The 26,628-nt window shown below is 37.3% G+C and overlaps 1 protein-coding gene across 1 annotated transcript in view; it reads left to right on the forward strand.

Annotated features, from left to right (window-relative positions):
- Positions 1 to 26,628, forward strand: part of CCDC148 (coiled-coil domain containing 148) — a 279,583-nt gene that overhangs the window by 169,132 nt on the left and 83,823 nt on the right. Inside the window, exon 10 of the mRNA XM_044669112.1 lies at positions 4,032 to 4,172. Within this exon, the coding sequence (XP_044525047.1) occupies positions 4,032 to 4,172 (141 nt within the window). The remainder of the gene's footprint in view (positions 1 to 4,031; positions 4,173 to 26,628) is intronic.

Below are 26,628 nucleotides of genomic sequence, written 5' to 3' on the forward strand. Positions count from 1 at the left end.
GAAATATATAGTCAATTTTGATGGGTAGTTGATCCGTGGTTGCAGGCCCAGCTCTCTTGCCTTTCTGAATATTGTATTCCACGCCTTGCGGTCTTTTAGCATGGAGGCTGCCAGATCCTGTGTGATCCTGATTGGTGTTCCTTGATATTTGAATTGTCTCTTTCTGGCTTCTTGTATGATTTTTTCCTTTGCTTGAAAGCTCTTGAATTTGGCAATTATATTTCTTGGTGTTTTCTTCTCTGGATCGAATGTCGCAGGTGTTCTATGAATCCTTTCAATGTCTATATTGCCCTCTTGTTGTAGGACTTCAGGGCAATTTTGCTGAATTATTTCTGTTAGTATGGAGTCCAGGTTTCTATTAATTTCTGGTTTTTCTGGAAGACTAATTATTCTCAAATTGTCTCTTCTAGACTGGTTTTCTTGGTCTGTCACTCTCTCATTGAGATATTTCATATTTCCTTCTATTTTTTCAGTCTTTTGACTTTGTTTTATTTGGTCTTGTTGTCTTGAGAGATCATTAGCTTCTAATTGCTCAATTCTAGCCTTTAGGGACTGGTTTTTGGCTCTAAACTTTTCGTTTTCAGCTATGATCTTTTGGTTTTCTTTTTCAATCTGGTTCACTTTGCTTATCAGTTCATTGGATTTCTGAGCCTCACTTTCCAATTGCAAGATTCTACCTTTTAAACTGTTATTTTCTTGCCAGATCTCTTCCATCTTCCTCAGAATCTCAGTTTTGAACTCTTCCATAGCTTGTGAGGAGTTTTCCTTATTTGAGGATGGTCCGGATGCTTGTTTGTTGTCCTCCTCTGTTTGCTGGGTTTTCTGGATTTTCTCTGTGTAAAAGTTGTGGAGTGTTAACGACTTCTTTTTCTTGTTGTTTATCTTTCTCTTCTGAACTTCCTGAGTCTGGGTAGCCATCATTAGCTCAGCAGCTTCTCAGCTTTATCCTCGCACTCAAGGTCTGTCTGAGGTCTTTTGGCTCCTGAGGTCTGAGTTCTGGTTTTTTCCAAGGTCAAGCCCCCTGGTGGACCCCCTTGCTTGATCCTCTGCCGGAGGTTCCTTTACAAGTCTCAGGGCGCTGCTTCCACAGTCGTATAACCGCCTACGCTGGTTCCCCACTCAGGGTTTCAGAGCTTTAGCTCCTGGCTGTGTCTGCCTCCATCCACGCCTCCACCGCGCCTGTGCTCTGCTCCCGAGCTCAGAGTTCACATGCGTTCTTTGGCTTATTGGGGTCCCAAATCTTGCTGCTCTCAGGAACAGGCCCTGGAGCTGCCAATGACTTTATGGGTGCCCCAAACTTGCTCTATTTCTTTTTAACTGGCTTCGGTGCTATAGGTGGTGTGTGTGGAGGGGTTGGGGTTGGGGTGGTTGCTCAGCCTGCGATTTAGTGAGAGCTGTTTCACCCCTTTATAGCATGGAAATGTCCCGATTCCATGTACCTTCCATGCTGCACCCTGTTGTGGGGTTCCTCCGTTCGTCTGGACTTGTTTTTATGTCCCCTTGAGGAGTTTTGTGTGTTTTGGTCAGGAGAGGTTAAGAGCTGCTTTTTACTCTGCCGCCATCTTAACCCGGAAACCTCTTAATTACAATTTTTGGTGACCACCCATTCTAACCATTACATTGCTAAGGCAGATTCAAGATTTAGCAACTGTCTTGATATGCTAGGGAAGAGGGAGTAGGGAGGAGGGAAAAGGTATGAATGACTTTGGGATTGTGATCCGGAGTGATTGGAAGGATTGCAATACTCTCAATAGAAATAGGGAAGTAGGGACAATGAATGGTTTTAGACAAAATGTGAATTATATTTTGGATATGATGAATTTGAGATACCAGCAGAGAGGAATGTTGGAATGGAGTTTAAGAGAAAAATGAGGGCTAGATATATAGATTTGGGAGTCCAAGTCTCAAAAGATAATAGAACCCATGGGAAGCTGATGAGAACACCAGGAGAATGGATGTAAAGAGATAAATGGTCCTAGGCATAGCACTGGGGGTTGCCTACGCTTATCAGGTGGGGGAGGATGAAGACCAAGGAAGACTGAGCAGGGAAGATCAATGGTGGGAGAAAAATCAGGAGAGCAGTGTCACAGAAGTCAAGAAAGGAAAGAATTTCCAGGAAGTGGTGTTTGGCAGTGTCAGTAGCAAATGGTATGTCAAAGAGAACAAGGACTGAGAAAAGCTTATTGGATCTAATAGTTGAGAAAAAAAATCATTGGGAACTTTGTAAAGAACAATTTCTGTCAAGTGGTGGGGACAGAATGCTGGCAAATGCTTGAGAATTATGTTGGATGAGAAGAAAAAGAGACAACAAAGGCAGTTGATCCTTTTTGGAGTTTGGTTATAAAAGAGAAAAAAAGATAAAGAACAATGACTGGTTAAAGAGATAGAGGATCAAGTAAAGGTTTTGTTTTGTTTTTAAGGATGGGAGAGACTTTGGCATGTTTTCAAGTGCCAGAGAAAGAGCTAAGGGATAAAGAAAGATTAGTGTTTCCAGTAGTCAAAACTAACTCTAGTATTTTCTTATAGTTTGGAATATTAGAAAAACAGTGCTACTGCTAAAAGAAATGAGATAGCAAGGAAGGAGTGGAGAACTCAAAATAATGTATAATGTATATGTTAAGTTTCATTAATAAGCCATAAACCAAAGCTCCACCAAAGTAGCAATTGTTGAAAAGAAAAGACAGAGGGCTTAAGACAGACATAGAAGAATCCTGAATATAATAATCATTAGGAAGAAGAATATCTAGCAAAGGAAAAAAAGAAAGATTAGTTAGAAAAATAGGAAACCCAAGGAAATCCAGTGTCAGAGAAACAAAGAAAGGAATAATTTTAAGCAGGAAGCTATGTGCAGAAGTATAAAATGACAAATTCAAGGAACGTGTGGGATTAGAAATGGCCATTGAATTTGTTAAGAAGAAAATTATCACTAACATTTGAGAGAATAGCACCTGTGGCATGTTAGGAATGCAAATCAGACTATAGGAGTCTAAGAAAGGTAGGAAGTAGAGGGAATAGATACAGACCAGGTGTTGAGGGGATTTTCTGAGAAATATGCGTAGTAGCTAAAAAGAAGCCTGGGGTTCTGATATGTTTTCTTTTCTGACAACAGAGATGAGCATCTTCATAGGCATGAGAGAAGGGATTTTCTTGGTTACACATTCATTTAATCTTTTAATGAGCATTTGTTAAGTGCCTACTATGAGCCAGGCACTGTGCTAGGCTGAGGAATATAGCGATTAAAATATAATAGCCCTTGCTCTGATGGTATTTCACTGGACGATGAATGACTTTTTTCTTTAAAAAATAAATTGTTTACAAAAATGTTAAGAGCCCAGTTCTTTGAGAGATCACTTGAATAAAATAAAATCACATATACTGCTACTTAGCTGATTTTCATATAAAGTTTCATTAATAAAACATAAACATGATTAAAATAAATATAAGGCATTAATGTTTGCTCAGGTACCTCTTTTTAATAGTTAGAAAGTGCCCACTGTATTTGCCTGCCAATGTACATCTTTAACTAAAACCTTATTCTAATGCTTATTGTGCTACTGATGATATTGTTTTCTTGAAGGCAATACCAATACCAATAGAGCACAAGCGTTGTTAATTCCTGCCAAGCTGGTAAGATTTCCAGTATGAAATTAGTCATTTCTATTCTTTGAGGATCAATTTGGCTAACTTTGGAGAGACTGACTGCTGCAGGGTAAAGAAAGTTTCAGTCACAGCAACTTTCTTCCACTACTAAACTGAATGGGAACTGTAATCTGCATCAATGGAAAGAGTAGCCCCACTTTTGAAAACAGAAGTCCTTGAGCTGTTGGGGAAAATGCAAGCCTAGAATCTGTGTAGACCAAATTGGCAGAGCTCATCTTAATGTGCAATTTTGACTTGACATTTGTGTGATAAAAAAAACACCATAAAATCAAACAAAAAACTCATTTGGAAAGTGACTCTAAACTTCATTGAGTACCCTTTGACCTCTGAACTTTATATTACTGCCTCAAATGGATTCCTGCTTTCTTTAGGTTCTTCAGTGGCGAGCACATCAAGAGGAAGAAGCAAAACTAGATTATAACATTATTATCAGAAGGAGAGAAAAAGAAAGAAAGGAAGAGAAGCTTCGAAGGGCAAAGGAAATCTTGCAGAGAGAAGAGGAGAAAAAAAAAGTATGTAATCTGCTAGTGTTATGAGTGAATATGTTTACTTACCAGAGTGAGCTTTGATTGGTTTAGTATTCTTATAAACAATTCTTGGTATTGTTAGCAAAATTAAGAAGTTCTGTTGGGGAGAGTGGCTAGCATTCATTTGAGCTTCTAGAATGCCTAGACTTGCACTATTAGATGACTTTGTTGTTCTATATGAATTCAGTCACCTATAATTGGAAGATAAATTATAGGCAGAAATTATTGCATTTGGAACCATTGTTAAATCTTGAGTTAAGTAGTAATAGATTTAAAATTGTACAATTCTTGTGTAGTACCTTGGTTTACTGTAATGCAGCAAATGAAGTGTCAAAAGTTTGCACCTATGATATAATGCATTACACTGGGGAACAAAGCAAGGAACTTAAAAAAACAACAACAACTGAGTTTTGGCATCCTATCTGGGTAGCATTAACTCTTTGAAATCATCTATTCATCTTTCTTTCTAAACATTTGGCTGCCAGCATGGAAAAAGTTACTTTGCCAAATAAAGGCTTTATTATGGAACCTACAAACAAACTTGGAAAATGGTGATGAGCATACTTGTGGGAAGATTTCTCTTTTTATGTAATTGTAGAAATAGCAACTGTTAGAATTGGAAAGGACTCTGGAGATTATCTAGCCAAAATCCTCTAAAGAGGAGAATGGTTGTGATGTCCATGGTCACAGAGCTAGGAAGTGGTAACCTGGGAATAAGATCTAGGTTGCCTAATTTTCATTGCTTGGCTTTTCCATTACACAATCCAATCTGTTTATGACTGCCTGCAAGTCTGTGCATCTCTTTGTCTACGTGTGAGTTTGTATTTAGGTCTCCATCTTTTCCTCTTCCTGTCTCTGTCCCTCTACCTCTTCCTCTGCCTCTATCTCTCTTTAAAGAAGTCTCTAAATAAAGAAAATAAGTGTGTATGTGTTCATTTGCCTCTTTAAAAAAGTGTGTTTGTATTGCATTAATTTTCTGGCATCGTTTTAGTTTCATGATGATATTTATGTGGAAATGAGTTATTTAATATAAAAATATATACATACTTAAGTTGTTCATTTGGAAATCATGTTCTGTTTATAGCAGTAAAGATCACTTTAAAAAAAGATGATTTGTTATTTTTTTGCACTTATTTATATTTTGACCATCTCTTGGGAATTAAATATAGAGTCTACCACTAGACTTTTCATTCAGTCTTTCCAACTTGGCAAAATCTATGAGAACATACACTCCATTACTACTTTTTCAGAGAACAGGGTTGTTTCCATGCTATTATGAAATATTAGGACTTGGAAGAATAATTGAAAATGGCGGATTCATTCAGAGTGTATTGTGGATACATTTTTATGTAGCCATGTGATTGATAATTTACATTTTCTGACTAGGAAACTCTGATCGTTATCTAAGCAATCCTTCTCCAGATTAGAATGAATAGGGAATTATGTATTTCTTTATGTAGCAGATCACTTTTCCTCCATTAAAAATATGTAGTTATATTAACTTGTTTATTTCTGAATTTATATCAGCAAATATTTTCAGTGGTTTATGGAGCATACTATAGCTAGGAAATAACATATATGGATGTTGTGTGATTTTTATGATGTTTTGAAGGATGAAGTCAGGAGCTAGGTATATGAAATTGTCAACTTTTATATATCTGATCCAAGAACAAATCTGACTTTATTTTCTCAAAAAATAAACTGAATGATTTTATCCCAGGCTCCGACAAGATAGGTGACGGTTGGAAAAAATGATTAAATATACTAGGTATTTCAAGAACCTGTTCTGAGGAAGGACATACTTGGTTGATATTGTCACATATATTGATACTATTTCGAAGAATGTGTATGGGCTATAGAACTCTATAGAATATCAGGAATGTCTACAATGTCTTTTCTGAGATGATTGTACACTACTAAATGTTTTCCAGGAAATTAAATAGAAGAGGTCAAATTTCTCCCAGAAAAAAGTAAGTCTTTCTAGGGTCTTTGATATGCAAATAAAACCAGAAACAGACATTCTACAAATAATGAGGCTGGTCTTAACCAAGATCTTCTATATGCAAATTAAATATGAACTTAAATATGCAAATTGAGTATGAACTTCAATGAAGACTAAGTGAACTTCAGAACTTTGAATCACTAAACAGGGATTCGGTGTAAATGTCATACAGGGCTAGCAAAACAACAACAGGGTTATGATTTATGATTGTTCCACATTTTGAGGAGGAGAAACCAAAAAAATAGAAGTATTGAGATGATAAGTTGATCCCCTACTAGAATCATCATAGGCAAACATCAGTGCAGCAATAGCTTTGACTTAATCAACCAAAATCTCTGTGTCCCTAGAGGGCAGAAAGTTTGTCTTGATTGAGAATCAAAGGCCCCAAATGAGCTTTGTGGAGGAAGAAAATATACATAAATACATACACATATACATATATATACACACACATACATATACACATAAATGTGTATATGTAATTATTGCTACAACAAAAGAATAGCAAGTAATGTGAATAAACAAGAAAAATTATTGATTATGGGCATCAAACAATTTATAAATGAGGTAAAGGGAGAAGGAAGAGTGGAGAATAGATCATCTGGAGATATTAATACTTAAAAAGAGAAGGGGATTTATGGATCAGTAAAAATATTTGAAAAACTTTAATAATAGAAATTTAAGAAATATAATTAGTATTTTGTTGGGCTAAAATATTGGTCCATTTAGAAACATCTATAAGTTTGTATAAAAACTAGACTCAAACTAATAATAAATGAAGTAGATCATTCTTACTGATAAAATATAATACAGAGTAGTATGAAAAGGAAGTACAAATATACCAATTACAATCTCAAATATAATGTAAGTATATTTAATCCCTTTATAAAAGAAAAAAGTTACACAATAGATTAAAAAGCAATACTTCATAATATGTTGTCTACTTAAAACAGAACTAAGAAAGTTGTACAGATTTAAAATGAAAGTTTTGAAAAAATAGAAAATCATTAGTTGCAGTCAACAGATGACGCTGAATTCAAATGAGAAAACATTAAGTAAGATAAACATGAGAAATATATCATGATTAAAGGTTGATGATGAAAGCACTTTTAAGAAAATTCAGAGAAATGATTTCATCAATCTGATGAATTTAAAGTTGGTAAAACTTTCATGTGAATCTTTAAAAATTTTTTTAATTAATTAATTTTTTAAGCCCTTACCTTCCATCTTACAATCAATACTATGTATTGGTTCTAAGGCAGGAGAGTGGTAAAGACTAGGCAATGGGGGTTAAGTGACTTAAGGGGGTTAAGGGTCATACAGCTAGTGAGTGTTTAAAACCAGATTTCATGTAAATCTTTAACTACAACCCATAGACTTAGAAATGAGCTCAGTGCTGAGATGTTAAATGTAATAATGATCATGATAATATTGATGATGATCATAATAACTAATATTTTTATAGCATTTAGTATGTGCTTAGTGCATTTTAATTATCTCATTTGATCTCTCAATAACTCTGGGAAGTAGGTGCTATTATTATCCTCATTTGGCAGATGAGGAAACTGCAGCAAGCAGAGATTGTTACTTGCCCAGGATCACACAGATAATAAGTGGCTAAGGTTTAATTTGAACTCAGATCATCTTAACTTCAAGTCCTATTTTACCAAGCCACCTAGCTCCCTTGCCCATAATCACACAGATAGTATTGTCAGAAGCTGGATTGAACTCAAGTCTTTCTAAATCCAAGGTAGTTCTCTATCCATCTTGATGGCTTAGAAAATATTTCCACATATAATGGGACAGAAACTGCTTTTTTTAAAAAAAAAAAATTTTTTTAAACCCTTAACTTCTGTGTATTGACTTATAGGTGGAAGAGTAGTAAGGGTGGGCAATGGGGGTCAAGTGACTTGCCCAGGGTCACACAGCTGGGAAGTGTCTGAGGCCGGATTTGAACCTAGGACCTCCCGTCTAGAAACTACTTTTTTAAAGAAAAAACTAACTGAATTGCAAAAAGACACAGGAAAATTTTCTTATGCTATTTTGCTTTTTATTACTTGCCTCTTTCTCATTAGCCTGAAATGAATGATCTTCTTACAGAATAACAATACTAACTTTTTGCAAAATTAAATTATTTCATGGGCTGCAACGGCCAAAAAATTTCATCAAGTTCTTAGCCAATAATGGTAAAATACTGGTAATGTTCTATATTTAACTAGTTTTATTTTTGAAAAGTAGACATAGATCCTCTTGCCAGGATTGTAATTGAAACCTTTATAGGATGGTAAAACTTGTCAGAATGTGTGCTTCACTAGCATAGTCTTTGAGAAGTCATGGTCACCTAAACTAAAGCAGTCTTCTCCTAAATTGTTTCCATCTTCTAAAAAGAATCATCATCTTCTTGACTACTGCTAGAGCAAAAGTGAGCACAGTTCCTACCTAACTCATAAAAGTCCTCTAAAAATAATCTCTCATGCATATGTTACAATCATAACAAAATTTCTTGCTAAATGCAACCAAAGATAGAGCTCTTATAAATGACTGTGCTTATTAATATCGAGGGAAGCATAAAATGGAGATGTATGTTCATGAAATTAATTAGGAAATGTCACCTCAGAATTCCTATGCAGACTATTATAGACCAGGGATCCCATTTTTTTGCTTGTCTCATTCTTATGGTGTAGGTATTGTGGTGATCTTTGTTCATAATATTGCGAAGAGGCAGAAACAAAACCACTGAATTCCTCAGTAGGTTGGCATGAAAACTGACAATATAATCAAGTACAATTCAAAGAAGAGACATAAGAGAAAGACCAATCTGAATAAACAAAGAACAGCCAGCACAATGACACACTACAGGCATATTTTGTTTTATTGTGCTTCTCTTTATTGTACTCTGCAGATATCGCATTTTTACAAATTGAAGGTTTGCATCAATCCTGTGTTAGACCAGACTATTGGCACCATTTTCCCAATAGTATGGCCTCACATTGAGTCTTTGTGTCACATTTTGGTAGTTCTTGTAATATTTCAAACTTTTTCATTATTATTATATCTGTTATGGTGATCTATGATCAGTGATCTTTGATGTTACTATTTTAATTGTTTTGGGACACCATGATCTGTGCCCAAATAAGATAGGAAATTTAATTGATAAATGTTGTATGTGTTTTGACTCCACCAACTGGTCTTCCCATCACAGAGCGACTTGATTGTTTCAGTAGTAAATATGTATGTGGTGGTATTTTAAACTACTCTCCTCTGCATCCTTCTTTGTCTAGTGATTGTATATTTGTAGCTATACTGGAAGAGATAGTTTCCACAATGAATAAAATGCTGGACTTAGATTGAAGAAGACCTGAGTTCTAATCCTGCCGCAAACGCTATACGACTGAGCAAAGTTCTTAAACCTTGCTCAATCTATTTCCTTTTAAAGTGGAGCTAACAATAGTACCTACCTCACAGGACTGCTGTGGGGATCTAATGCAATAATGCAGAATAAGGAGGTTCACAAGCCTTCAGTGCTGCACATGCTCTATGGCAGCCAGATGATGTATAGCTGGTTCTCTCTTAATCAGAAGCACAATCCAAGTTACTTGTTAATCCACAGTTTATTTTCCTGGTGAGAGATACCAGCTTGTTCACTTTGTTGAGAGCTTGCAATTCTTGAGGTTGACAACTTAGAATAGCTTGTGCATATTTGATAAGCCTGGACATTATGGGAACTAGATCCAGTTTGGATGGATGGTTTATCAAATTGTTTGCTGAAGACACAATCTTGCTAATAAAAAGGCTTCTGTGAAGGAAAAAAAATAGAAAAGGGATCTCATAAGGATAAGGAAGCCCTCCAGAAATTTCTTTTCACAGTTGCCATTGTGCCAATTGCATTAGGCCACAGAATATTAGAGAAAACTCTTTAATGAGATGCATGATTATTCAAAAGAAATCAGCCAAGCAATCCATACAGGAAAAAATTAAATGGATGAAAAGTGGCTATTGTTTAGATTGTAACATGAAGTTTGAGGGCCAGTCCATTGAAGAACTGTACTGACATCTAGGACAGGCACTGCAGATGAATTAATAAGGTAACTAAAAATTTACTAAACTACCTACTATGTACCAGGCACTCTGCTAAATACTATGGTTAAAAAATAAAACCAAGACAGTTCCTGCCTCAACGAACTTATATTATTTTAGTTACAATAGCATATATAAGGGAGTTGTGATTTGGTCTAGGAAGAATGTATGGTGGGGAAAGTTACATGGATTATAACTGAAACCTTTGAAGAGTCAATTTTCAGAGCTTTTCTAGGAAGACAAAGCTCAAGATATTCTTGATTCCCTTCATAGTGAGTTGTTACGTGATACATGAAGCATAGTCTGACTTGGCACTTACCAATCAGAACAACTTCACCCTAAGACAGAGGTTTAAAACTGAAGGGATCCCCTCCTTTCTAGGAAGTCATGGTCTTTGGAGGCCAGGTTTAGAGGTTGACTGTTTCAGGTGGAGAAAGTAGAATGGATTTCATGTGGGAAATTTCTGAGTGCCTCTCATGATCATAGAATCTAAGAGCCAGGATTGATCTTGGAGAATAACCAGTCTAACTTTACCTACCCAAGAATATCTCTTACTACATGGCTAACAAGTAATCATTGGAAACAAATCTCCAGTGAGAGAGAAGTCTCTGGGAGTTTCTTACGTTTTTGGATAGTTTGAATTGTTAGGAACTTTTTTTCATGCATCAAACCTAAATGTGACTGTTTCCAGCTTTCACTGTTTTTGCTATCAGAGGTCAAGAAGTACAAGTCCAATTCCTTTTCCACTGGAAATTTCTTCAAATAAAGCTCTTATAACCCTCAGTCTTTTTTTCTTCAGGCTAGATCCCTACTTCCTTCCCCTGATCCTTTTTCTCTAATCCCTTCACCACCTTGGTCGCTCCTCTTCTAGACATGCTCTCTTTGACACACAATCCCATGTTTTTCATACCCCCTGTGCTATATGTTGGTGGTTGTTGGAATATTCAGTCTCCAAAGACTAAACAATGCAAAGGCCTCAAAGGACTGTGGAGAACGATATGGTAGGCATAAGAAGGTTGCAGTTTATTTTGCTTTAATTTTTTTTAAAGAGAAGTTTTATTGATACATTTTATCTGGTTATATATACAATATTCTAAATCCCAACCCATCCCAAAGGAAGGATACATGTATTATCTATGTCCAAGGACTAATACTGATCATTACAAATACTCAGCATTCAGCTTTCTTATGGTGTTCTTTTTATTCCATTACTGGAGTCATAATGTATACATATTTTTCCTGGTGAGCCTCTACTCTAAGTTATCAATGATGGCTTTGGGACTCAAACTATAAGAAAAACCTGTGATCTATACTATTCCTAAGACTTGGAGTTTGAAGGCAGATAGTAGTCTAGGAGATAGGTGGCTTGGTGGATAGAATGTTGGACCTGTAATCAGGAAGACCAGAGTTCAAATCTAGCCTCAGACCCTAATTGTGTGATATTGCGAAAGTTGCTTTTAACCTCTGTCTGCCTTAATATACTGTAGAAGGAAATGACAAATCACTCTGGTATCTTTACCAAGAAAACCTCATGGCCAGTATTGGCATGATATGATCCACATGGTCACAAAAAGTTGGACATTGACTGAACAACAGAATATCAACAAAGTAATCTAGGTGGTTGTTGTTAGTGGTTTGACTCTCCTGGCCCTTGCCCCCTGCTTTCTCTCCCTCAGCATACCTTGTTGCTTCAGGTAGGATATATCATTCACCTGCCTTCTAGGTAGAAGTTGGTCACCTTTTGGTGGGGATAACTAGCCCTTTCTTTACAGGAGGAAGGAATTATATCTTATTTCCTTCAGTATCTAGTACTGTTTCAAATCTTTGTTGAATGATGCTTGTGCTAATATGTCAGATTCACTTTAGAATATTACTAATCTTCTGTTCGCTGATATGTAATTATGAGATTATAAGTACTATTCCCAATCCTCATGTCATTATTCTCTCCTGTGAATGATTTGGGAATATCCTCCTAAGTATAGCTTTCACTTTCTCTCTTCATGTCATACCTGTTGTTTCCCATAGCATCTGGTTTGAGTTTTATTTGGGCATTTTTTCTTGGCCCTCTATTTTTAGCTTAAAGTTTTGATCAAATCAGCATGTCTTGAGTCTAGCATGTTCTTTCCTAATTCTCATGAGCTGCACATTATTCTTAGCCCAGAGCCTATCTTTTTGATGGGCTTTGAGCCAGGGACATTTTCACTGAGAATCCCTAGTATACACTATGGTCTAGGTGCTCTAATTTAGGTGGGAGTATCACATAATGCTTTCCCACAGCTTTAGATGACTCAGTCTACAAAGAATTTGAACAGCTTCCCTTCTTGAGCCTTAACATCTCATAGGATAGATGAGCTAATATGTACTGTAATTAATAGCATCATTTTCCTTTGTTTATCTGTTTCAAGTCATAAACAAATGCCTGTTTTCTCTCAAAAGACATGCTCACTGCCCCATCACACTGAAATGATACATGAATGCCTTCAAGAGTACTAGTTTGAGGGTTCAACTCAGGTGATGGTTTGCTCCCCTCTTCTATGTACCAAAGAGAGGACTTGGATCTTTAGAATCACTATCCTGAGACGAAGCCCAGGTGGCAGGTTACATTTCTTTCCTTCTTCTCTACACTTGATTCCCCTCAAAGACTGTAGAGTTGTTTTTCCTTCTGACAACTGTCAGATATTTTTCTGTTGTCATGTTGTTCCTCCTGATGACTGCCATCCTTCCCCTGATTCTTTTTTCCCTCTACTTTTTTTTTTCTCAGCACTATATTAGAAAGAGAGAAGTATGTTAGAGAGGGGGAATGAGTGGAGAAGAGTGTTGGGGAGTACATGTGGGACTCTATCCTAAGAAGCTATGAGTATAGTTTTATTGTAAGGTATTATCACTTCTGAATGTCATTTTATTGGCTGAGGTTTTTGAGGAAAGCAGACCAAAGGGAAAAGTATAGGTATATTACTGGCCATGACTTCTGTGAGATTCTAAGAGCTGGGCTAGGAGAGCACAAAGCAGGGGAGTGGCCATGTAAGATCTGCAGGTAAGGCAGGTGGGTTCTGGGAAGCTTGGGTACCATCTCCTCAATATTTCTTGTATGTATCCTCTTCTGAAATCCTCATCTTTTCTCATGTTTATAATTGTAATAGGTTCCTAATTCATCTTCCTGCCTCCAGTCTTTCTCCCCATACAATTCATCCTCCAAAATAGCTACGAAACTGATATTCTTAAAGCACAAATTGGACTACACCTTCCTGACTTGGCCAGGAAGATTCAATGTCTTCCCATTGTCTAGAATATGAAATACAAACTACTTTACTTGTAGTAAAGGTAGGGATTTATTGTATCAATTAACCCCACTCTACATAAGGTGAGTGTTATAATAATTTATAACCTAATCACATGAGAATATTTCTCAAATGAACAAATCATTCAAGCTTTAGGCTAAATACAAAAAAAAAAGCCATGATCAGTTTAGTGTCCTTGACAGCTATTGGAACAACTTGAGTGTTAACACCCAGAAAAGTGTCGAGATTGGTTAAGGAAACTTGGCTAGGTGGTATGTGAATGAATTCTTGTGTGTGTTTAAATAAAATAGATAAGTTGAGAATCCAGAGGTTCAAGTGTCTAACAGCTAAGAGTAGAAGCCTTTTACCCAAACCCCCAAGAAAGAATGTTTTAGGTGGGAAAAGTAGGGGCAACAAACAGAGCCCTGGCTTTGGTTGGTCTTGGTCTCCTTGTTGCCCCAGTTTTGGTCAAAGAGAAGGACCTATTGAACTGCAAAGAATCACAGGACTGTCTTTCCATTGGTGTTCTAGTTCTAGCAGAGTTCCTGGGACATCTGATGAAATGTTTGTATTGAAAACTTAAGGATAAACTCGATACACTGAAGAAAGATAACTTTCTAGCTTTATAAGAAGTCCAGGAAAAAAGCCTCATGGAGCCAAAGAGAACATTATGATTATGTCATGAAGAAAGGTAGGGAGGAACAGAGAGATAATTTATCCATTTGCTTCTAAAGTTGAGTGTAATTTTTCCTAGACTCTCTTTGAACTGACGGGAGAGTACGCCACAGACTTTGGTGAAGGTGGCAGATTTTTCTTGTTAATTGTTCTTACTATAGTAGCACCTTAGTAAATATTCCACTCTAAAAATTACCTCTGGCATTGATATTATTGAATAATGGGGGAAGGGCTACTTCCATTTTGAAAGCTGTTCACAGGCTGATCAGATGTTATGCCTCATGATACACTCTGGCCTTATTTCCCCAGTTTTGAATGCTCTCTCTGCTCACTTTGTTCATGTCACCTACTTCAAGGAGCCTCCCCTGATTCTCCCACTTATTAGTATCTCCATCTCCCCATTCATTTGTGCATATCTTGTATTTATTTAATTGTGACCTTGTTAGATGCTCCTGGCAGAATGTGAGCTCTTTGGGTCAGAGCTCCTTGAGGTCAGGGGCTGTTTCATTTTACATTTGTGTTTGTATCCTCAGCACTGCCTGAGGGCCTGGCATTTGTCAGGCACATATAATAAATAAATACTTGTTAATTAATGGGCTCTGCTTGTTGGGGACTCTGAATGAGTCTCTCTTGTGGTCATTTATGTGTTCTGATCCCAGAGGCTGTGGACTAGATTGGAAAAGAACAATGAACTTTAGGTTTGAATCCTGCCACAATGTCTGTGAGATAATGAACAAGTTGCATCACCCTCCAGAGCCTCAATTTCCTCACCTATAAAACAAAGATCATACTTGTAGTATATAAGGATGGGATTTGTGCAAGGGGGGACAAAAGGAGCCAGAGAAGGAGTTACTTGGCTCTCTTTATTCTTACAAGTATCTGCTCCCAATATTCCCCACCCCAGGTTAATACATTTGATGATTGATATGAGGACTGAACTTTTTTATTGAAGGAGCTAGGTGGATAGGGCTGGATTTGGTATCAAGAAGATCTAAGTTCAAATATGACTCCAGATACTTACTGGTATACAAGCCTGAGCAAATTACTTAATCTTTCCCCACCCCCCCTCTTACTTTCTACAGCTTGGAAATTAAATATATTTATAGTACCTTCTTCTCAGAGTAGTAGAGGTAACTAGGTGATATCATGGATATAGCACTGGACCTAGAGTAATGAAGACCTGAATTCAAATTTGACCATAGGCACTTACTAGATGTATGACACTGGGCAAGTCTCTTAATCTCTACCTGCCTCAATGTCCTCAACTGTAAAATGAGAATAACTAATAGCACTTACCTTCTAGGGTTGTTGTGAGGATAAAATCAAATGAGAATAATTATTAAGCACTTAGCACAGTGCTTGACACATAGTAGACACCATATGCTCATACCAGTTCCCTTCTACCTTAAGAACATATAGATTTGAGTTGTGCTGTCATCATCATTATTATCATTCTTCCTTTGGGAACAGCACTGGGGTAGGTATTGTATCTGTGTCCCTGCAGGGCAGTCTGAGTATTTCTGGGCCACATTTCCCTGCCTTTTAACTAATATAGCTGCACCGATAGTGCTCTGAGCATGCTTTCTAGGCCAGAAATCCTGGAAATGGATATTTCTTGACTCTTCTACTTACTGTTGCTTTAAAAAACCTTACTTTCTGGCTAATAACAACTCTAAGACAGAGGGCAAGGGATAGGCAAACAAGATTAAGTGATTCATATAGGAAGTGTCTAAGGCCAGATTTGAACCTAGGTCCTCCCAACTCCAGGCCTGATGCTCTATCCATCCTGCTACCTAGCTACCCCCTTCCTTCTCAGTTTAAAAAAAATTGTTTTTATTAAAAGGCTGGACTTTTATAGACATTTTCATCAAATGAAAGTACTTTTTTTTGCTTCTACATAGTAAACTGATTCATCACAATATGTTGGATGTAATTTTCAAGTCTCCAACCCTTTTCTTGAATGTGTCAGTCAGTGACAAAGTTTATTAAGCACTTACTACGTGCTAGGCACGTTTGTTTCTGGGTACGTAGGTACTTCTGCTTCATATCTAAACACCCCTTGGAATTCTTCCCATCCTGGCTCAGCTCAGGTACCACCTCCTACAAGAGTCCTTTCCTAATCCTCCCCCACTCTCCATGGCTGGGCTAACACTCCTCTCCTACAATTACTTGGCATAAACTTAATACTTAACTTATCTCTGTACATGTTTTTCCTCTTATACCAATCTAAGTTCCGGGTTGGCAAGAACACTTTTATTTTGGTCTCTGTATTTCCTAGCACTTCATTCAGTGCTTTGCACATATTTGGCATTTAATAAATACTTACTGAATTAATTAAAAAGCATTTTTCTTTAGATGTATTGAAAAGAGCTCTGGACTTGGCATCAGAGAATATGGGTTTAGAGTTCGTTTTTTCTTTTACACTACCTTTGACCTTGGGCTGTTTACATCACCTCTAAGCCTGCTTTGTCATCTGTAAAATATAAGGTTTCAATCAGATGATCTTTTAAAAAAATGTTAGTCATTTTGTTTCCAATTTACATGTAAAATGATTTTTTAACATTCCTTTAAAAATTTTCAGTCTCCAACTTTAAGGTAGCAATAGTTTGACATAAGTTATACATGTGCAGTCATGGAAAACACATTCCCATATTAGTCATGTCATGAAAGAAAACCGGAAGATCTTTAAAGTTCCTTTAGACATAGAGACTCTATAGCTCTTTGATTCCTTAGCTAATTTGAGGATGGAATCATTTTTGAAGTCTAAGAGTTCCCAAAGGCTGAATTCTAGATAACTGAGGTTTTAGAGTAGACCAGAATGACCTGGTAAGGGACTTTAAAACAGATAGTAAATATCTTGCCCCTGGAAAGTATTACGGGAAGTGTCTAAGAAAAATGTGTCTGAAAGATCATACAAATACTATAATTTTTATTTGGTAATTTCTTCAAGAAACACATTCTGCCTCAGGGCATATAAACACTTACCCTAAAAAAGGATTATCTTTTCCTCATTTAGCTATCACAACTGCCAGAGAAAAAATTTGGGGGGGCATCATATAATTCTTTGAGGATTTAAGTAGTGTGGAAAAGTTAGAGTAATTAGGTCAATGTGCTTTCTTTCCAGGTTTACTTCCAAAAATATGAACTTCCACAGGATTTAAAAGTGTAGTGTTTTTTTGTTTAAAAATATCATTCCTGATAATGTTTTATATGACTGCATATGTAAAATCTGTATCAGATTGCTTACCAAGGCAGAGGAAGGGAAGGAGAGAATTCAAAATTTATTTTAAAATGTTGAGAAGGGGCAGCCAGATGGTTCAGTGGACTGAGAGCCAGACCTAGAGACAGGAGATCCTGGATCAAATCTGGCCTCAGACACTTCCTAGCTTTTTGACCTGGGTAAGTCACTTAACCCCAATTACCTAGCCCAGTGATGGGTGAACTTTTTAAAGAGGGGGCCAAAGGAAAGGAAATGCTCATCTGTCAGTCTGTTTCTAAGGCAACTCTTTCGAAGTTTTGTTGTATCGTATCCTACTCATTGTATTCGTCAGATTAGGAATAATGTCGCAGGGTGGGATAGAACATTTCAGGGGCCTGCATCTGGCTCGTGGGCCATAATTTGCTCATCACTGGCCTAGCCATTACCACTCTTCTGCTTTAGAATCAATGCATAGTATTCATTCTAAGATGAAAGTAAGGGTTTTTTTTTTTCAACATTGGGAACTATTTTTACATGTAATTGGGGAAAAAAAGAGAAAGCATGTGAGAGTAGTCTCTTCTCTTATAGTAAGGTCCCTGGAAACACAACTCAGATTCAAGGTACCCTGAGAGTCAGCAATCCACTCAAAAATCATTGCTTAAGAGCCCCCACCAATATATTTCTTTTACAAGGATTGATCAGGGGACACAGTATAGAACAAAGCATATTTAATCAAACATACCAAAGGAAGCGGCAACAAAATATATATGAGAACACCCTATGGGCTACCATGCCATCATTGCAGGAGTACATGTACATAGGGGAAATATATGCCTGGAAAACACATGTGGCCAGAACAAGGCATCCCTGGCATTGCAGAACTCTGGCTGTCCTCTGGAGATGTCATTGAACTATTCTCCCTATTAGCTATTGCTCCTCTGCAGCCATTTCTTTGGTCTTCAGTTGCAATGAAGCTCTATTGGTAAAGGAAAGAGTCTGCTTACCTTTGTTCTATTAGGGAAAGGGCTTGAGGGAGGTCTTTTAGCTTATAGCCACAGGGGCTATCTTTAGATGTGTGTGTGTGTGTGTGTGTATGTGTAGTACAGATTCAAGCCAGCTAGCTTAAAGAAGCCCTGGCTACTTTTGTCTATTCTTTGAACTACTTTCTCCCCTGCTGCCCCTTAGATTCTCTGCCCAAACTTTTATATGACTAATGATCTAAAATTTGTTTCAACTCTTATCTTACCTTTGGATTCCATTCCTGAGACCCATAGGCTAACTTCCATTCAAATTATGCAGGGGACTCCACTTTTTAAAAACTACCAAAGACCTGGATAGAGCCAGGTAAGGAAATGATTTTCATATTCCCCCACCCCAATTCTTTGCAAAGCATCTTGGGAGGAAGCCTGAAAATGGTTGGAGCTATAAAGATGATGACCCTAGCAATAAAAATAGTAATCTTCATAAATAACTGACAGAAGCCTTTGGTGAGAAATACTTGGAACCTGTTATGAAATTTCTAGTTAGTACTTATTAGAAATCAATCAGCAAGCATATTTTAAGTGCCTGTTACACATACTAGGCATTAAGGATACAAATACTGCCCCTAAGGACATTCTATTAGGGATAGTAGCATGTGCCCATACAGGTAGATATAACACATATAAACAATAAATGCAAAGTGATTTCAAGAGGGTGTGGGAGGCACCAGGGAAGGGGATCAGAAAAGTTCTCATATAGGAGGTGGTGGATGAAGGAAACTTTGGAGTAAGTTAGAGGTGCCAGTAAAGAAGGAATTCATTCCAGGAACAGAGGACAGCTTATACAATGGTACAGATTGGGAAGTAAATGTATGTGAAGGTCAGTAAGACATTTTGCCTTCACTGTAGGAGTGCTCGAAGAAGAATAATGTGTAATAATCAGGAAAGGTAGCCTTTCTGGATGTTAAAGCCAACGAAAATAATTTTTATTTTATTTTAATGATAATTAAGAGGCATTAGAGCTTCTTTATCAGAAAGTGATTTGATCAGTCCTGTGCTCTAAAAAATTTACTTTGGCATTCCATGTAGAGGATAGTTAGATGAGAGAGAGAAAACACTGGAGATAGAAGACCATTTAGAAGGCCATTCCTCCAAGTAAAGAGAGACTCAACTAGGATGCCCATCCTGTTAGTAAAGGGAACAAAGGCTAGAAGTGCTGACAGGATAAACAAGACCTAGCAACTGACTGCATATGAATAGAGAGAGACAATGGAGGGTCCAGGAGGATAGAGATTTTGAACCTGGATGACTAGAAAGATCATGACATCCTTGACAGAAAGAGGGAAATTAGAGAGAGAGAGAGAGAGAGAGAGAGAGAGCACTGAAGAGTTGAAAATAATGAGTTCTGTTTTAGACATGTTGAATTTGAGATACCTACAGGCCATCCAGGTGAAAATGTCCATCAGGCAGTTGTTGGTATGGAATTTAGGGTTAGGAGAGAATAGGTTTATATATGTTGATCTAGGAGTTATTGGTCTAGAAAGGACAACTAATCTCATGGTAGTTAATGGCAATACCAAGAGAGAAAATGCTGAAATGTCATAATTCATCTATCGTCTGAATTTCTTTAATTGTGTACTTGTTGCTTGGTGGTTTCTCAGTTGTGTCCAACTCTTAATGACCCCATTTGAGGTTTTCATGGCAAGGATGCTGTAGTGGTTTGCCATTTCTTTCTCCAGTTCATTTTATAGATGAGGATACTGAGGCAGACACAGAGTTAAGTAACTTGTCTAGAGTCACATAGCTAGTAAGTGTCTGAGGCCAGATTTGAATTCAAGAAAATGAGTCTTCTTGACTTCAGGCTTGGCACTCTATCCACTGTGCTACCTAGCTGCCCCAACTGTGCACTGTATCAGTAACAAAAAAAATGAACATACCCTCAGGATAGGTACATTTATTTATAAATCCCAAATGTTTAGTATTGTAATATTTTAGTATGTCCAATACAAAACATAAACAAAGACAAACTGAAAAAATGAAATAAGCAGTATTTTACAGTGATTTTAAAATTTTGTTATTGATGCAAGATTATTTTGTTTGTTAATATATTAGTGAGAACAATGTGATAGAATATACTTCATCATTTTCTAAAGTGTTGGTTTAACATTTTTTGACATAGCCATTCATAGGTCTAATTCTAAGTTCATCTTATTTCAATCTTTGCTTTTAATGTCTGTGAGAACTAAAAAAAAGAAATTTCAAAGACATATGTTGATCTAAATGGGAGAAGTGCATCATTGACTTTACTTACTAAATCATATTATATATTTTTCAATCCCATATACCAATTATGTAAAAAGTTTCTATTGAAATTTGAAATTTGACCAGTAAACTTTTTTTTCATGGCAATCAGTTTCTCTTTCAAAAATAATTGGAAAGTACTCTAATTTTGTATATTTAACAGATGGATTCAAAACCCTCCCCCCCACTCTTGAAGATTTTTAAATAAAAGAGAAAATTCTTTTTGCAAGGTTTTAGTGTGAAGACAAAAGAATTTTTATAGGTGGTTCATTGTTTTTGGCAACTAAAGCTTAAAACTCCAAGTCTTGCTGACAATGATGACTTTGTACTATCATTAGCTAATATATTAGGGCACAATATACACTTGGCACTGGGTTATCATTACTAATTAGCTGAATGAATTAATGAATAAATGAAAGAAAAAGCATTTATTAAGAGGTTACACTGTGCTAAGCCCTAAGGGTACAAATTGAAAAGACAATACGTATTTTTAAAGAGTTGACTTTTTTTTTTTAACCTTTACCTTCCATCTTGGAAATTGCAAGGAAAAAGAGTGATAAGGGCTAGGTAATGGGGGGTAAGTGACTTGCCCAGGTTCACACAGCCAGGAAGTATCTGAGGCCAGATTTGCTCTAGGTTTATCTCTCAATCCATTGAGCCACCCAACTACCCTCTAGAACAGTGATTCCCAAAGTGGGCTCCATTGCCCCCCTGTTGGGTGCTGCAGCAATCCAGGGGGTCGGTGATGGCCACAGGTGCATTTAGGGCATTGAATAACTGTAAGGGGGTGGTGATAGTATATGACAGGGGGCACTAAGTAATATTTTTTCTGGAAAAGGGGCGGTAGGACAAAAAAGTTTGGGAACCAGTGCTCTAGAAGTTCACTTTCTAACTGAGAGAGACCACACATAGAACAAAATTTAGTCTCAGAGGAGATGGAAAAGCCTGGTGGTCCTTAGGATGATACAACACAGTAGATGACAAGGACCTGAAGTTCTAAAAATGCATCAAAAGTCAGATCACAAATCCTGGGAGTCGGGAAGAAAGGTTTTCAGAGGAAAGCTAGGGTTGTACATAAATGGCTCTCTGACTGCAGGTGCTAATTAAGACTTAATCATGTTCTTAATGGTGACAGTTAGGGAAGGTAAGAAGGCAAAGGCCTTGAGGAACAAAGATGATAATCAGCATTTCAAATGTTTTGGCCATTTCTTGTCAGATTTGATTAGATTGTCATTGTTTTTGCTCTGTAATGTGGCTTGTGAAGAGTTTGTATTAGGAGTAGAAGTGTCAGCTTTGCCATTTTCTTGTTATTAGTTTATGTTCACATTCTCAGTGTTTATCAGAGATTTTTTGACAGGCATCTTTTAAGGTCTCATGTCCAGTTTATGACGGTTAATAAGTCATCTCACCATGTTGCCTATATTTCTGCCATCATCTGTTAAGAGGCCATGTGTGGGAAGCCTGGTGATGAGCGATTGGATCTGAGGGTCATTGTAGCCATGGAAAGAGAGAGAGTTGGCCTGATAGGGAGACTAGTGACTAGAGAGAAGAGTGAGGTAAGAATAGGAAAGATTGGAGCCAGCATGCCTGAGAAGGACCAAACAGAAGAATCATGGCACCATGGCCAGGGCTGTGATCTTCATTTATTGTGGCAAAGGGAAAGACTTTTATATGGAGTAAAATATTAAGCACTACAACATTCTGGGGTGGTGTTACTTTCCCACACTATGTTTAAGGAAATGACTTCACACACGAACATTACCAGGGTTGCTATTACAGACATCTGTTCTTGGGGAAAGGCAGGTTTGGTGCTTTCAGTCATGATGTTACAAGAATGTCTTTGCTTTTCAGAGTGAGGGGGGACTTAGGGTTTAATGATGACCTTTGATGGAGAACAGTGCCTTTGTATGAGAGACTGGGGTCTCACCAGCAATGTCAGACAAGCATGGCTGCTTTTCTCAGTGGGCCTCATTTCTCTCTATTGCAACAATGAACTCCACCTCTGGATCTCTCAGCTCTAATAGGTGGTGAAGGAGCTCTTCTGGTCTGTGGCGGAGTGCTGGCTGGAACGCTTGTCTTGCCTGGAAATAGGCTTCCATGATACTTCCTAGCCATCTCTACGTCATACTACTTGAGCTTTAGCCCTAGAAATGTTATAGGGGTGCAAATGGTGAACCCCTGGGTTCAGGAAAGAAACCTTTCTCAAGAATGAGAGGACTCCAAGCTTAGCTTAAAAGTAAAAAGAAAGATTTATTAGTAAGATGGGATTAATGGCCAGCAAGATAGCATGAGTGGAACAGCCATGGGAGGCTGCCCCCCGAGGCCCTCGGTTCTGGGGATTATATACTTTTACAACAGTGGGGACGTGATGCTGTGTCATGATGAGGATGTGATTCTGGAGTGGTAAACACTCAGGTGTTCGGTGGGGGGTTTGGTCATCTGATTGGGGTCTGCCTGGAGACATAGGGGAGACCCTCAGTAGTTTAGGGGACAGATGGATGTCTGAGATACAACTTGATGATACTGAGGAGGTGTATCTCTTTGTCTATCTCAATTTAAAGGACTTCCAAGGATAATGGTCTTTGCCTCGGGGGTCACAAGGGCAGGAAAGGGGGAAGGGAATTCCCTTGTTCACAGTCCACCTGAGTTAAGGGGTACGGGGTCCCTGCCATCTCTGCACAATGCCCATGTCAGAAATAGCAGTACCTCCCCCAGGCCATGAGCCCTGTTTCCATCCAACCCCTCACAGCCATTATCCAGGGAAGCAAACCATAGCATCTGCCTTCTCAACAGCCATAGCTACTAAAGACCTGGAAAAGAAATTCTTGCCACCAAAGGCCAAGGAAAATGGATATAATTTTATCAAAAGAAATGTCATTAAAGTAGATAGATTATCATTTGATTTTGCCACTGCACCCTAAAGCTTATGGGGTCTTCTATCTTACTTGCAGTTGAAACCTCTTATACAATTTCCCAAAAGTCTTAATGTGGCTTTCAGCTATTAAAGCCCAAAATTGTCTTTACTCTTCTATTCATATCACTAGCACTTGGCATAGTGCTTTACACATAATAAACACTAAATGCCTTTTCATTCATTCATAATTCATGATCTTTATTTCCCTACCACCACCCCACTCCCTTGGACTTTGCCCGTGGAATTATGGCCTCTGATTGGGAAGCTCTTATCCAGAGCCAAGGCTCCTTCCTGGGTATCTCCTTGCCAGCTGCTCCACACCTATTCCCTTTTACTTTTCTGGTTGCTTTTGATGTATTTTCTCCCCCTCCCTCTATTAGAATTTATTCCTTGAAGTCAGACACTGTCTGTCTGGCTTGTATTTGTATCTTCAGTGCCTAGCGTGTAATAAGTAACTTACACTGTCTCTGTCTCTTCTTTCGCTTTCTCTTCCTGAATGTGTCTCTGTGGCTCTGTTGTTGACCTAAAAAATAAAGAGGACTACCAAAGTAAGAATAAAATCTTTAATCAGGGTGAAGGAACTGCAGTTCAGGGTCCCTGAAGAACACAGGAGAGTATTAGAGTGCCCAATAGAAGGGGGAAGGAGCAGGTTTAAATAAACATCAACTGGGAAGAGTGATCAGAGGGGAGATCAGCAATGGGGAGGAGTGAGATCAAAGGCTAGAGAGGTGATTAAGTAGCAACTGGGAAGAATGACTGGGAGGAATGATGGAATTAAAGTCTAATCAAATCAAAGGCTCTAGGAATGGTAAATTTCCACAAATAACACCAGGCTTGCACTTGTCTCTCTGTCTCTCTCCCTCCCCACAAAGCAAATAAATGAGTGAAGCTGCCATTCTTAATCCACATTTGTAGAACTCTGTCTTCTGCCAGATGACCTCATGTGCCACATATGACATAACTATAACTTGCATATTAAATATTAATAGAGGCCCAATTTCTTTCTTTTTAAAGTATAAAATAAATACAAGTAGTTTTATTATTTTTTTCACCCTACATCTCTATTGTTCTCCTTATGAACTCTCTACATGCACCCACATTGAGGACCATTCTCTAGACTTTGCCACCATGAATCACTTTTCCCCTAGAACTTCCCCCAGGTCTGGGCCCTTCTCACCCAGGAATATACCTTTGCTATACCGATCCCTTCTCTTATTAGTGAGTTCTTTCCGGGGACTCCATTTTGGAGACAAATCTGGTTTACAGTGTTTCATTCCTCTGCCTATTTGTTTCTAATTCTCTGGACTTGGTCAAATTGTCTTCTGTTCCATTCTCCTTTGTGACTATCTCTCCTCTTCAGTTCCTTTTTATGCATTTCTTTCTCTATTAAAATGTAAATCTATATCCCCAGTGCTTAGAATAGTCCTTGGCACTCAGTAAGTACTTAAATTATGGTTGCCTTGCTAAGGAGGTACCGGACAGTGTTATCTCTTGAGGTAGAAGCTCTTATCATGATCTTTTGTCATTTGTCACCTATACATTGGTCATAATTTAACAAATAGCATATGCAAATTGAAGATCCAGGTCTTGAGTCTATTCTCTTTAACTAGAAATAGTTTAAATAAATATTCATTGATCCAGAATCTGGGATTGTATAGACTTTAAATTTGATGTCCTTCTACATATCCTCAGTGCTTAGCACCATGCTTGGCATATAGTAGTACTTAACAAATACTAGATTATACAGAACTAAACAACTGGAAACATATTAATTGATCATAAGTAGACCAATACATATATTTCTAATATATTATGTATAATATAAATTATAATATCTCTCACATTAATTTACTTATTCAGTGCTATACCAGACTAACAAAGAATTGTTTTATAAAGCTAAAAAAATTAACATAATTCATCTGCAAGAACAAGAGGTAAAGAAAATCAAGGAAATTAATGAAAAAATTGAAGATAGGCAACCTAGTAGTACAGATCTCAAACTATATTACAAAGTGGTAATTATCAAAACGATCTGTCAATGTAAAAAATAATACAGTGGTTGATCAATGGAATAGATTAAGTACATAACATACAGAAGTTAACCTAATCAGAGTTTGACAAACCCAAAGATCTAAGCTACTGGGGCAAGAACTCACACTTAACAAAAACTATTGGAAAAACTGGAAATCAGCCTGGTAGAAACTAGTCAGAGACCAACATCTCACACTGTATTCAAAGAAAAGCTCAAAATATGACTCAAGCATAAAAGGTGATCTCATAAACAAATTAGAGAAGCATGGAAAAATCTACCTGTCAGATCTAAGAAAGAGTTCATGACTAAACAAGAGATAGAGGGGATCATAGCAGATAAAACAAATAATTTTGATTATCTAAAATGCAAAACATTTTGCCCAAACAAAACAAATACAGACAAAATTAGAAGGAAAGCAGGAAACTGGGAAAATTTTTTTAAAGGAAATTTATCTGAAAAAGGCCTCATTTCTCAAATTTATAGGAATTGAGTCAAATTTATAAAAATAAAAGACATACCCCAATTGATAAATGATCAAAGGATAACAACAGGTACTTTTCTGTAGAAGAAATCAAAGCTGTAGTTATATGAAAAAACTCTAAATTACTAATAATTAGAAAAATGTAAATTAAAACAATTCCAAGGTACTGCTTTTCTTCTATTACATTGGCTAAGAAGCCAGAAAAGGGAAATGACAAATGTTAGAGGGTATATGGAAAAATATGTACACTTATGCACTGTTGGCAGAGCTGTGAATAATTAGGAGCTATGCCCAAAGGGCTATCAAACTGTGCATACTGCTTGACCCATGTAAGGGGTAAAAAGGGATTTTGGTTGAGTAAATATTAAAAGATTGGTCGCCAGGGGATTGAACAATTATCAGTACCCAATTAAGAATAATCTCAAGTTAAAATGACTTTTATGGAAATTTATTTACAAATGAGAAGAAGAAGTAGAAATAAGGAAATAAGAGAGAGGATAAG

Source organism: Gracilinanus agilis, chromosome 3 (genome assembly GCF_016433145.1).
Source record: "Gracilinanus agilis isolate LMUSP501 chromosome 3, AgileGrace, whole genome shotgun sequence".
Lineage (NCBI taxonomy): Eukaryota > Metazoa > Chordata > Mammalia > Didelphimorphia > Didelphidae > Gracilinanus > Gracilinanus agilis.